Source organism: Ranitomeya variabilis, chromosome 1 (genome assembly GCF_051348905.1).
Source record: "Ranitomeya variabilis isolate aRanVar5 chromosome 1, aRanVar5.hap1, whole genome shotgun sequence".
Taxonomy (NCBI): domain Eukaryota; kingdom Metazoa; phylum Chordata; class Amphibia; order Anura; family Dendrobatidae; genus Ranitomeya; species Ranitomeya variabilis.
In genome coordinates this window covers 318,678,467-318,691,255 of record NC_135232.1, presented here as the reverse complement: position 1 = coordinate 318,691,255, position 12,789 = coordinate 318,678,467, and the positions used below count along the sequence as shown (strand labels likewise).

At 41.9% G+C, this 12,789-nt stretch overlaps 1 protein-coding gene across 1 annotated transcript; it reads right to left on the bottom strand.

Annotated features, from left to right (window-relative positions):
• Positions 1 to 11,628: 11,628 nt before the first annotated feature.
• On the bottom strand, positions 11,629 to 12,546 carry LOC143793964 (olfactory receptor 10A7-like). The gene has a single exon (XM_077280884.1). It carries the CDS (start codon positions 12,544 to 12,546, stop codon positions 11,629 to 11,631), a length of 918 nt encoding a protein of 305 aa, XP_077136999.1.
• Positions 12,547 to 12,789: the final 243 nt, after the last annotated feature.

Genomic DNA, 12,789 nt, shown 5'->3' with positions numbered 1-12,789 from the left:
TACTAGATAGTAGGAAGATACAAAAGGGAACTTCACGGTCAGCTGAAAACCCTTTTTAAAATACCATCCTGAAATTACTTTAAGACTCATGTGTCAACTCATGACACCGGAGTGGTAATTTCAGCCCACAAGAGCTTCCAGCTACAGAAAATAACATAACTGTGAACTGGAACAAAAAATGCAAAACAAACTTAGGACTAAGAGTCCAACTTAGCTGATCAGAAGACTAGGAGCAGGAACATTCAACAGAAAGGCTCTGGTTACATTGATGGCCGGCACTAGAATGACTGAGCAGCAAGGCTAAATAGGATACTCCCATATCCTGATGGAAACAGGTGAACAGAGAAAGTGAAGCACACAAGTCCAGTACCACCAGTGACCACCGGGGGAGCCCAAAAACCAAATTCACAACACAGTGCTGCCTGTTTACTCCTGTTACCAATTTTGAACTGCATTTGGCCCACTTTATTACTTGGGCCTACTTACTGTGTCTGCCACTCATTACAGTTTTCCTCTACTGAACAAAGCAATGTCGCCTGTTTAGTCCTGTTACCAATTTTGAACTGCATTTAGCCTACTTTATTCTTTGGGCCTATATCTGTGTTTCCTCCTCATTCCTGCCCATTGCCCAGCCACTGCTAGATGAGTCTGCTTGTACATTGACACAGACCACTACATTCCCCTTGCACTCTACACAGCCTGAATCTGACCCTGCTGAAACTCAGGTTCCCCTTCACGCATACTATCCCACCTTACATGGGGACAAAGAGGAAGGTGCAGATGAAAGTGCAGGTTCCTACAACAGGTGGGGGGCATACTCATTGGCGACGTCACTGGCACAGGGCCCCTCATAGTACACAAAAGTGTCTCTGCCGGTGGGAGGCGCCCCCGCCGTCAATCACACCGCCGTACTTTGAGGGGCCCTGTGCCAGTGCCAATGCGAACGAGTGTGCCCCCCTCCTTGCTCAGGATCACAGCACTTGCAAAGTTGAAATACTTACCTCTCCCTGCTCAACCACCGTGACGTAGTCAGCGTTTCCTGGGCCCACAAAAAACTTGAGCCAGCCCTACCCCCCCCCCACAACTTTAGCCAAATGACCCCAAATTTTCAATGCCTAACTATTATTATAAGGTAAATTAAGATTGACAAGCTTAAGTAACAATAATTGATGTTTTTGACATTAAAATGGGCTCTGTAGGTGTTTTCCTGTCCTCCACTCACTGCCGACTTTTATTCCCCATTGACTTGCATTGGGTTTCGTGTTTCAGTCAGCCCCTGACTTTTCGCAATGATCGACTGATTTCACCCGACCCAACTTTTGACAAAGTCGGGTTTCACGAAACCCGACTCGATCCTGAAAAAGTAAAAGTCGCTCAACCCTAGTTAGTACTGCTCTTCAAGGCTCTGTCCTTGTAGCCAGCAATGTTCAGCAGCGAGCAGGTCTTTCTGGAACTAAGTCCTGCTTTTCCCTTACTGAGCATGTCCACAGGACAACCTCCCATTGGAGGTCGGGGGTCACATGCCCAGGTCCTGTTGCAGCTCCTATTGGTCCATTTGGAATGTCTTGCAGCACTGCCGCTATAAAAGGTTCGCATGGCCGCTCGGCCATGCGCTAGTGTACTCTTGAAATTGTGTGTGTGTTGATGAGTGAAAGTCGTTCATTAATCATCCCCTCCCTTGTGTATGACAGCTCGTGTAAGGTGGATGTCTGCTATCTTGCGCCTGGGTGAACCACTAGCAATAAACACAAGAAACAGCGTCTAATTGCTGTGACCGCCAGTGCGGCACCATGCGCTATTAGAGTGCTTTCCTATCCCAAGTCTGGGTGGTTAGTGGCGTCCGCCAGTGCGGCACTGCATGCACACTTGTGCATTTAAGTTATTTTTGCAGTTGCTCTGACACCCCAGTTGCGGTTTTGAGCGCAAGAGGTCTAGAAGAACTCTAATCCTGTGTCTTGGGATAGAGTTCTGAGACTCCTTGCTTGCGCTCTTGGTGCAGTACCGTGGCCCTGTGACGCAACAGGGTTTGCTTCCTTCACACAGGGTGAAGTTAACCCGTGTGTGTATCCACATTGTACCTCCATATAGTCCGTCATTACTTAGCAGCAGGTCCCATCTCTGCATGGTGGACCCCGGGCTGCGAACGCACCTTACCCTATCTTTCTAATTATTTTGTGCATTCCGCTAGCCCTAACATTACACTAGTGCCAGGGTCTGGCTAGTGATGACGGACTAACAGCAATCCTTGCGGTACATCCAGCAGCTGGAGGGCAGGTTGGCGGCTCTCAAGCGCACAACCTCGGCTGTGGATGTAACCGCAGTTGCTGTTCAGGCTGTTCAGGCTGATAAATTCATCTACTGCTGCAGTGACTATGCTTTATGCTGGATAACTAACTGAAAATATGCCAATTTAGTGCCCATACATTGTGCCTCCAAAAGTGAAGAGCCCCCTTAAGTATAGAGCCCCCATATATTGTGCACAGCTTGTGCTTCTGGAGACACGCATCCCTTAAATTGTTAAGTGCTCTCTCTCCGCTACAATAACGCCAAACATGTGGCCACTTACAGTGGTTTAGGCACTGTGAGGCTCAGAAGGAGGGGAGCATTTGGATTTGCGAGCGCAAAATTCACTGGATTTCATTTGAGGGTGCGGGAGCCATGTCGCTTTTCCAGAGTTCTTTATCTACCAGTAACGTGGAAACCCCCTATAGTTCCAACGACAGATTACAAACCTGAATGGGGGCTGTTTTAGTTTGGAAATCAAGGTCCCAGAGTCCTGAGGAAGAGTGGAGAGGCAAACAATCCAAGCTGCTTGAGGTTTAGTGTGAAGTTTCCACAAACAGTGCTGTTTTGGGGAGCCATGTCATCTACTGGTGTAGGTAAACTGTGTTTTATCAAGACCAAAGTCAGCGCAGACGTCTACCAGGAACTTTTAGAGCACTTCATGCTATTCTCTGCCGACAAGCTTTTTGGAGATGGAAATTTCATTCTCCAGCAGGACTTGGCACCTGTCCACACTGCCAAGAGTACCAATACCTGGTTTAAAAACAACAGTATCACTGTACTTAATTGGCCAGCAAACTCGCTTGACCTTATCCCCATAGAGAATCTATGGGGTATTGTCAAGAAGAAAATGAGACACACTAGATCCAGCAATGCAGATGAGTTGAAGGCTGCTATCAAAGCAACCTGGGCTTCCATACCAGGATCCCCGACCAAGTATTGAGTGCATTTACTGAAAATATATTTCAGTAGGCCAAGATTTCAAGCTGGTGTTATAAAGTATTCTAATTTACTGAGATAATGACTTTTGCGTATTCATTGGCTCTACGTCATAATCAACATTAACAGAAATAAACACTTGAAATAGATCACTCTGTTTGTAATGACTATCTAATAAATTAGTTTCACTTTTTGTGTTGAAGAACTGAAATAAATCAACTTTTTGATGATATTCTAATTTTGTGAGAAGCACCTGTATGTGTATTTTTTAATTTAATGCTTTTATTTTTAATTAAAGGGGTTGGCCGAAACAAACACTGATTTAATCCTAAATACCTATCTATTTTATGTAATAATATAATTACCTTTCTAATATATTTTAATTAAAAATTCTCTACTATTCCCTCTCTACTTTATCTACTCTGTCACTTTCGTGGGTGGGGCTGGTCTCTGCTTTTCCTGCTGACTGGTTATCTAATTAGAGTGCACACTAACCATGCGCTCTCTTTCTCGCTCTTCACTTTTCATTAGAGGCAATGAGAGAGGGCACTGTCACTGTGCATTAAAAATAATATTGCACAGTGACAAGATCCTACTGAATATACATCGGAATTAACAACAGACGCATGTTCAGTAGAGAATGGATAAGCTCAGCTGCTGAAATGAATGTCACTAATGACACTTTGTTTCAGGGTGGGGACAGATGCTGTTGCAGTGACCGCAGGCTCTGCCCCCATTGACATATCATTTGAGCATCCCAGCATGCACTGGGGATTCTTAAACAAAACATCATCAAGCAGGAAGTTTGTCAAATAAATGCAGTTAGACAGAGTTTCTAGTGAAAGGTAGGGAATTTTTAATTAAAGTATATTAGAAAAGAGATTAGATTATTACAATAAATAAACATTTAGGATTAAATCAATGTTAGAGTTTCTGACCACTCCTTTAACCCCTTACTGACATCGGACGGTATAGTACGTCCAATGTCAGCTCCCCTGCTTTGATGCAGGGCTCCGCGGTGAGCCTGCATCAAAGCCGGGATATGTCAGCTGTTTTGAACAGCTGACATGTGCCCGTAATAGGCGCGGGCAGAATCGCGATTCACCCGCCGCTATTAACTAGTTAAATGCTGCTGTCAAATGCAGACAGCGGCATTTAACTACCGCATCCGGCCGGGCGGCCGGAAATGACGGCATCGTCGACCCCCGTCACATGATCGGAGGTCAGCGATGCTTCTCCATTGTAACCATAGAGGTACTTGAGACCTCTATGGTTACTGATCGCCGGTAGCTGTGAGCGCCACCCTGTGGTCGGCACTCACAGCACACCTGATTTTCTACTACATAGCAGCGAACAGCAGATCGCTGCTATGTAGCAGAGGCGATCATGCTGTGCCTGCTTCTAGCCTCCCATGGAGGCTACTGAAGCATGGCAAAAGTTAAAAAAAAGTTTAAAAAAATGTGAAAAAAATAAAAAAATATAAAAGTTTAAATCACTCCCCTTTCGCCCAAATCAAAATAAATCAATAAAAAAATCAAATCTACACATATTTGGTATTGCCACGTTCAGAATCGCCCAATCTATCAATTAAAAAAAAGCATTAACCTGATCGCTAAACGGCGTAACGAGAAAAAAAATCGAAACGCCAGAATTTCTTTTTTTTTGTCGCCGCGACATTGCATTAAAATGCAATAACGGGCGATCAAAAGAAGGTATCTGCACCAAATCGGAATCATTAAAAACGCCAGCTCGGCAAAGCAAAAAATAAGCCCTCAACCGACCCCAGATAATGAAAAATGGAGACGCTACGAGTATCGGAAAATGGCGCAATTTTTTTTTTCTTTTTAGCAAAGTTTGGAATTTTTTTTCACCACTTAGGTAAAAAATATCCTAGTCATGTTAGGTGTCTATGAACTCGTAATGACCTGGAGAATCATAATGGCAGGTCAGTTTTAGCATTTACCTAGCAAAAAAGCCAAGCAAAAAACAAGTGTGGGATTGCACTTTTTTTGCAATTTCACCGCACTTGGAATTTTTTTCCTGTTTTCTAGTACACGACATGGTAAAACCAATGATGTCGTTCAAACGTACAACTCGTCCCACAAAAAATAAGCCCCCACATGGCCAAATTGACAGAAAAATAAAAAAGTTATGGCTCTGGGAAGGAGGGGAGTGAAAAACGAACACGGAAAAACAAAAAATCCCACGGTTATGAAGGGGTTAATATTAGACGTGAAATGCTAGGTTTTGCTCAGTGGGAGCATGGTGGTATTTTTATGTCACTACATATATACAGGTCCTTCTCAAAAAATTAGCATATAGTGTTAAATTTCATTATTTACCATAATGTAATGATTACAATTAAACTTTCATATATTATAGATTCATTATCCACCAACTGAAATTTGTCAGGTCTTTTATTGTTTTAATACTGATGATTTTGGCATACAACTCCTGATAACCCAAAAAACCTGTCTCAATAAATTAGCATATCAAGAAAAGGTTCTCTAAACGACCTATAACCCTAATCTTCTGAATCAACTAATTAACTCTAAACACATGCAAAAGATACCTGAGGCTTTTAAAAACTCCCTGCCTGGTTCATTACTCAAAACCCCCATCATGGGTAAGACTAGCGACCTGACAGATGTCAAGAAGGCCATCATTGACACCCTCAAGCAAGAGGGTAAGACCCAGAAAGAAATTTCTCAACAAATAGGCTGTTCCCAGAGTGCTGTATCAAGGCACCTCAATGGTAAGTCTGTTGGAAGGAAACAATGTGGCAGAAAACGCTGTACAACGAGAAAAGGTGACCGGACCCTGAGGAAGATTGTGGAGAAGGACCGATTCCAGACCTTGGGGAACCTGAGGAAGCAGTGGACTGAGTCTGGTGTGGAAACATCCAGAGCCACCGTGCACAGGCGTGTGCAGGAAATGGGCTACAGGTGCCGCATTCCCCAGGTAAAGCCACTTTTGAACCATAAACAGCGGCAGAAGCGCCTGACCTGGGCTACAGAGAAGCAGCACTGGACTGTTGCTAAGTGGTCCCAAGTACTTTTTTCTGATGAAAGCAAATTTTGCATGTCATTCGGAAATCAAGGTGCCAGAGTTTGGAGGAAGACTGGGGAGAAGGAAATGCCAAAATGCCTGAAGTCCAGTGTCAAGTACCCACAGTCAGTGATGGTGTGGGGTGCCATGTCAGCTGCTGGTGTTGGTCCACTGTGTTTCATCAAGGGCAGGGACAATGCAGCTAGCTACCAGGAGATTTTGGAGCACTTCATGCTTCCATCGGCTGAAATGCTTTATGGAGATGAAGATTTCATTTTTCAGCACAACCTGGCACCTGCTCACAGTGCCAAAACCACTGGTAAATGGTTTACTGACCATGGTATTACTGTGCTCAATTGGCCTGCCAACTCTCCTGACCTGAACCCCATAGAGAATCTGTGGGATATTGTGAAGAGAAAGTTGAGAGACGCAAGACCCAACACTCTGGATGAGCTTAAGGCCGCTATTGAAGCATCCTGGGCCTCCATAACATCTCAGCAGTGTCACAGGCTGATTGCCTCCATGCCACGCCGCATTGAAGCAGTCATTTCTGCCAAAGGATTCCCGACCAAGTATTGAGTGCATAACTGAACATTATTATTTGATGGTTTTTTTGTTTGTTATTAAAAAACACTTTTATTTGATTGGACGGGTGAAATATGCTAATTTATTGAGACAGGTTTTTTGGGTTATCAGGAGTTGTATGCCAAAATCATCAGTATTATAACAATAAAAGACCTGACAAATTTCAGTTGGTGGATAATGAATCTATAATATATGAAAGTTTAATTGTAATCATTACATTATGGTAAATAATGAAATTTAACACTATATGCTAATTTATTGAGAAGGACCTGTAGAGGGGAAAATAAATATTTGATACACTGGTGATTATGTTAGTTTTCCCACCTACAAAGAATGGAGAAGTCTGAAATTTTTATCGTAGCTACAGTTCCACTGTGAGAGACAGACTCTTAAAATAATCCCAACAATTACATTGCATGATTTGTATATAATTAATTTGCATTTTATTGCATTAAATAAGTACTTGATACAATAGAAAAATAGAATTTGATATTTGGTTCAGAAAGTTTTGATTGTAATTATAGAGGTCAGACCTTTCCTGTAGTTCTTGACCAAGTTTGCACACACTGCAGCAAGGATTTTCGCCCGCTCTTCCATACAGATCTTCTACGATCTTTCTGGTTTCTGAGCTGAACAACATTGAATTTCAGCTACCTCCAAAGATTTTCTATTGGAGGTTTCTATTGGAGAGTGGCTAAGCAACTCCAGGCCCTTTAAATGCTTCTTACAAAGCCACTTCCTAGTTGCCCTGGCTGGGTATTTCCAGTCATTTTCATGCTGGAAGGCCCAGCCATGACCAATCTTAAATGCTCTTACTAATGTTCATTGCAAACTTTAAATGGGCTTGGGCATGTGCTGGTGTGAGCAGGGGCACCTTGTGTGACCTGCAATATTTTAATCCATGATGGCATAGTGTGTTACTAACAGTAATATTTAAGACTGTGGTCCAGCTTTTCCTCAGATCATTGAACAGGTCCTCTCAAGTAGTTCTGAGATGATTCCTGACCTTTCTCAGAATCATGCTTACCCCATGAGGTGAGATCTTGCATGGAGGCCCAGACCGAGGAAGATTGACAGTCATCTTGTGTTTCTTCCATTTTCTAATAATTGTGCCAACAGTTGTTGACTTCTCACCAAGCTGCTTGCCCATTGTTTTGCAGCCCATCCCAGCCTTGTGCAAGTCTACAATTCTGTACCTGGCATCCTTAGACAGCTCTATGGCCTTGACCATGGCGGAGAGGTTGGAGTGTGATTGATTAAGTGTGTGGACAGATATCTTTTATACAGATAACGAGTTCAAACAGATGCAATTAATACAGGTAATGGTTGCAGAGTAAGAAGGCTTCTTAAAGAAAAACTAACATATCTGTGAGAGGCAGAATTCTTGTTGGTTGGTAGGTTATCAAACAATTATTTTATGCAATGATATGCAATTTAATTTTTTTTAAATCATACAATGTTATTTTCTGGATTTTATTTTTAGACTCCTTCACAGTTGAAGTGAAGTTACAATAAAAATTCCAGACCTCTCCACTCTTTGTAGGTAGGAAAATTTGCAAAATCGGCAGTGAATCAAATACTTATTTTCCCTACTGCATATATATATATATATATATACAGTGGGGCAAAAAAGTATTGTCAGTAAGCAATAGTGCAAGTTCCACCACTTAAAAAGATGAGAGACGTCTGTAATTTACATCATAGGTAGACCTCAACTATGGGAGACAAACTGAGTAAAAAAAATCCAGAAAATCACATTGTCTGTTTTTTTAACATTTAATTTGCATATTATGGTGGAAATTAAGTATTTGGTCAGAAACAAAATTTCATCTCAATACTTTGTAAAATATCCTTTGTTGGCAATGACAGAGGTCAAACGTTTTCTGTAAGTCTTCACAAGGTTGCCACACACTGTTGTTGGTATGTTGGCCCATTCCTCCATGCAGATCTCCTCTAGAGCAGTGATGTTTTTGGCTTTTCCCTTGGCAACACGGACTTTCAACTCCCTCCAAAGGTTTTCTATAGGGTTGAGATCTGGAGACTGGCTAGGCCACTCCAGGACCTTGAAATGCTTCTTACGAAGCCACTCCTTCATTGCCCTGGCGGTGTGCTTTGGATCATTGTCATGTTGAAAGACCCAGCCACGTTTCATCTTCAATGCCCTTGCTGATGGAAGGAGGTTTGCACTCAAAATCTCACGATACATGGCCCCATTCATTCTTTCATGTACCCGGATCAGTCGTCCTGGCCCCTTTGCAGAGAAACAGCCCCAAAGCATGATGTTTCCACCACCATGCTTTACAGTAGGTATGGTGTTTGATGGATGCAACTCAGTATTCTTTTTCCTCCAAACACGACAAGTTGTGTTTCTACCAAACAGTTCCAGTTTGGTTTCATCAGACCATAGGACATTCTCCCAAAACTCCTCTGGATCATCCAAATGCTCTCTAGCAAACTTCAGACGGGCCCGGACATGTACTGGCTTAAGCAGTGGGACACGTCTGGCACTACAGGATCTGAGTCCATGGTGGCATATGGCGTAGTGTGTTACTTATGGTAGGCCTTGTTACATTGGTCCCAGCTCTCTGCAGTTCATTCACTAGGTCCCCCCGCGCGGTTCTTGGATTTTTGCTCACCGTTCTTGTGATCATTCTGACCCCACGGGGTGGGATTTTGCGTGGAGCCCCAGATCGAGGGAGATTATCAGTGGTCTTGTATGTCTTCCATTTTCTAATTATTGCTCCCACTGTTGATTTCTTCACTCCAAGCTGGTTGGCTATTGCAGATTCAGTCTTCCCAGCCTGGTGCAGGGCTACAATTTTGTGTCTGGTGTCCTTTGACAGCTCTTTGGTCTTCACCATAGTGGAGTTTGGAGTCAGACTGTTTGAGGGTGTGCACAGGTGTCTTTTTATACTGATAACAAGTTTAAACAGGTGCCATTACTACAGGTAATGAGGGGAGGAAAGAGGAGACTCTTAAAGAAGAAGTTACAGGTCTGTGAGAGACAGAAATCTTGATTGTTTGTTTCTGACCAAATACTTATTTTCCACCATAATATGCAAGTTAAATGTTAAAAAAACAGACAATGCAATGTGATTTTCTGGATTTTTTTTACTCAGTTTGTCTCCCATAGTTTAGGTCTACTCAATTACAGACGCCTCTCATCTTTTTAAGTGGTGGAACTTGCACTATTGCTGACTGACTAAATACTTTTTTTCCCCACTGTATATATATATATATATGGACTACTGTAACTCTCTTTTAATTGGCCTCCCCCTCACGCGACTTTCCCCTCTCCAGTCTATCCTTAATGCAGCAGCCAGGGTCGTCCATCTGGCTAATCGTTACTCGGACGTGTCCGCTCTTCGCCAGTCATTACACTGGCTGCCCATTCATTACAGGATACAATTCAAAGTACTTGTTCTCACCCACAAAGCTCTCCACAGTGCGGCACCCCCTTACATCTCCTCCCTCATTTCTGTCTATCGGCCTAGCCGACCGCTGCGCTCTGCAAACGACTTTCGACTAACCTCTGCACTAATCCGTACCTCCCACTCCCGACTCCAAGACTTCTCCCGTGCTGCGCCAATCCTCTGGAATGCTCTACCCCAAGATATTAGGACCATCCACAACTTGCATAGCTTTAGGCACTCACTCAAAACTCATTTGTTCAGAGCGGCCTATCACGTTCCCTAATCAGTCATTTTATGTTTGTGTGTGTGTGTAGCCCATTCACTATCTCATCTACCCCCCACCCCCTGAAGATGGCTGGACCATCATTGTAAATACATCATTGTAAATACACACCTGTACTTTGTATCTCCCCACCTCATTGTAGATTGTAAGCTCTCACGAGCAGGGTCGTCTTATTTTGCTTTATTGCTGTATTGTTAACATTGTTACCTATGACTGTTGTGTTTGAAACTGTTAAACTGTAAAGCGCTGCGGAATATGTTGGCGCTATATAAATAAAGATTATTATTATTATTATTATATATATATATATATATATATACAGTACAGACCAAAAGTTTGGCCACACCTTCTCATTTAAAGAATTTTCTGTATTTTCTTGACTATGTAAATTGTAAATTCACACTGAAGGCATCAAAACTATGAATTAACACATGTGGAATTATATACTTAACAAAAAAGTGTGAAACCACTGAAAATATGTCTTATATTTTAGGTTCTTCAAAGTAGCCACGAGTGTGCAAAGTAGTCATCAAAGCAAAAGGTGGCTACTTTGAGGAACATAGAATATAAGACATATTTTCAGTTGTTTCACACTTCTTTGTTAAGTATATAATTCCACATGTGTTAATTCATGGTTTTGATTCCTTCAGTTTGAATGTACAATTTTCATAGTCATGAAAATACAGAAAATCTTTAAATGAGAAGGTGCGTCCAAACTTTTGGTCTGTACAGTATATACTGTATATAGTACAGTACTATATATATATACACACACACTATATATACCATTTTTTCAAGGAAGGAAGAAGACTTTTTATATAGATCCTTTTACTGGCGCAGCCAAGCAATAAGCTGGCGGGGAAGGTAGCCCAGGTCCAGAAATTGCCCTTTAGAACTTTAGCCACGCCATTTGGATGGAAAACATTAAATTGTGAAAAGCTCCAGAATATGTTGGCACTATGTAAATAAAATTAGGTAGGAAACGCACTGAATTACCTGGTCATGCATAGGATGCACTAAGCACTTGTGCTCGATTTGAACAGTTATTTTGTGCTGACAGAATTCCTTGGCACTTTATTATAGTTTTATTAATTTAGTCATAGCATTCTTAATTACTGAGTTTCTTAAACTATATATTAAAGGATTGAGCATCGGTATGAAGACGGTGTAGAGCAAGGATACTACTTTTGTCCCTCCAAATGTTTGTATGGATTTTGTCTTTAGATAAGTTATAGTAGCTGCTCCATAGAATAAAGTCACAGATGTAAGGTGAGACCCACATGTAGAAAAGGCTTTCTTTCTTCCAATAGCAGTAGGAATTTTTAATATACTGTTAATAATACAGACATAGGAAACCAGAATTAGCAGGAATGGTAATGGTATAACCAGAGAGCTATATATCAAAATAGCAATCTCATTAGCAAAAGTGTCAGCACAGGCCAACTTTACCACTGGTAGTATATCGCAAAAGTAGTGGTCAATAATGTTTGAAGAGCAAAATGGCAAACTAAAGACATAGGAAATCTGGATCAAAGACAAGAAAACCCCAGAAAGCCAGGATCCCAAAGAAAGCCCTAAACACTTAGTTTTAGTCATTATGGTCATGTAGTGAAGTGGATGACAAATAGCCACAAATCGATCGTATGCCATAAATGCAAGAAGGAAACACTCTGTTGTACCAAGGAAACAGAAGAAGTACAGCTGAGCAGCACACGCTATGAATGAAATTCCTTTATCCAAATGTAACAAGTCCCTCAGCATCCGAGGAACTGTTACTGAAACATAGAAGATTTCAGTAAAGGACAAACTACGGAGGAAAAGATACATTGGGGAGTGGAGTTGTGATTCTAAGGTCACAATCAAAATTATCATCATGTTTCCCATTAAGGTGAAAAAATAAATAATTAGAAACATTGTAAAAAGCAATGGCTGATGGCTTGTAGTGAATCCCAGAAGAATAAAATCACTCAAACGTGTCTCATTTTGATTGGTCATTATTGACAATCTATGCTTAAAGAAGCAAGAAGGTGAAGTTTAAGAGCTTTCAATCATTATTGCTGATCTAGATCTAAAATGGCTTGTCAACTACTTGGACAACCCCTTCTCAATTGTTATATTCCATGCAAAATAAAATCAGGCTGTACTCACCTCCACTGCGGACTCTGGTTCAGCAACGTCGTCGAAAGGCCTCCCGCTGCTCACGTCACGCTTTTATGCCAAGTGAGTACGGCAACCAAT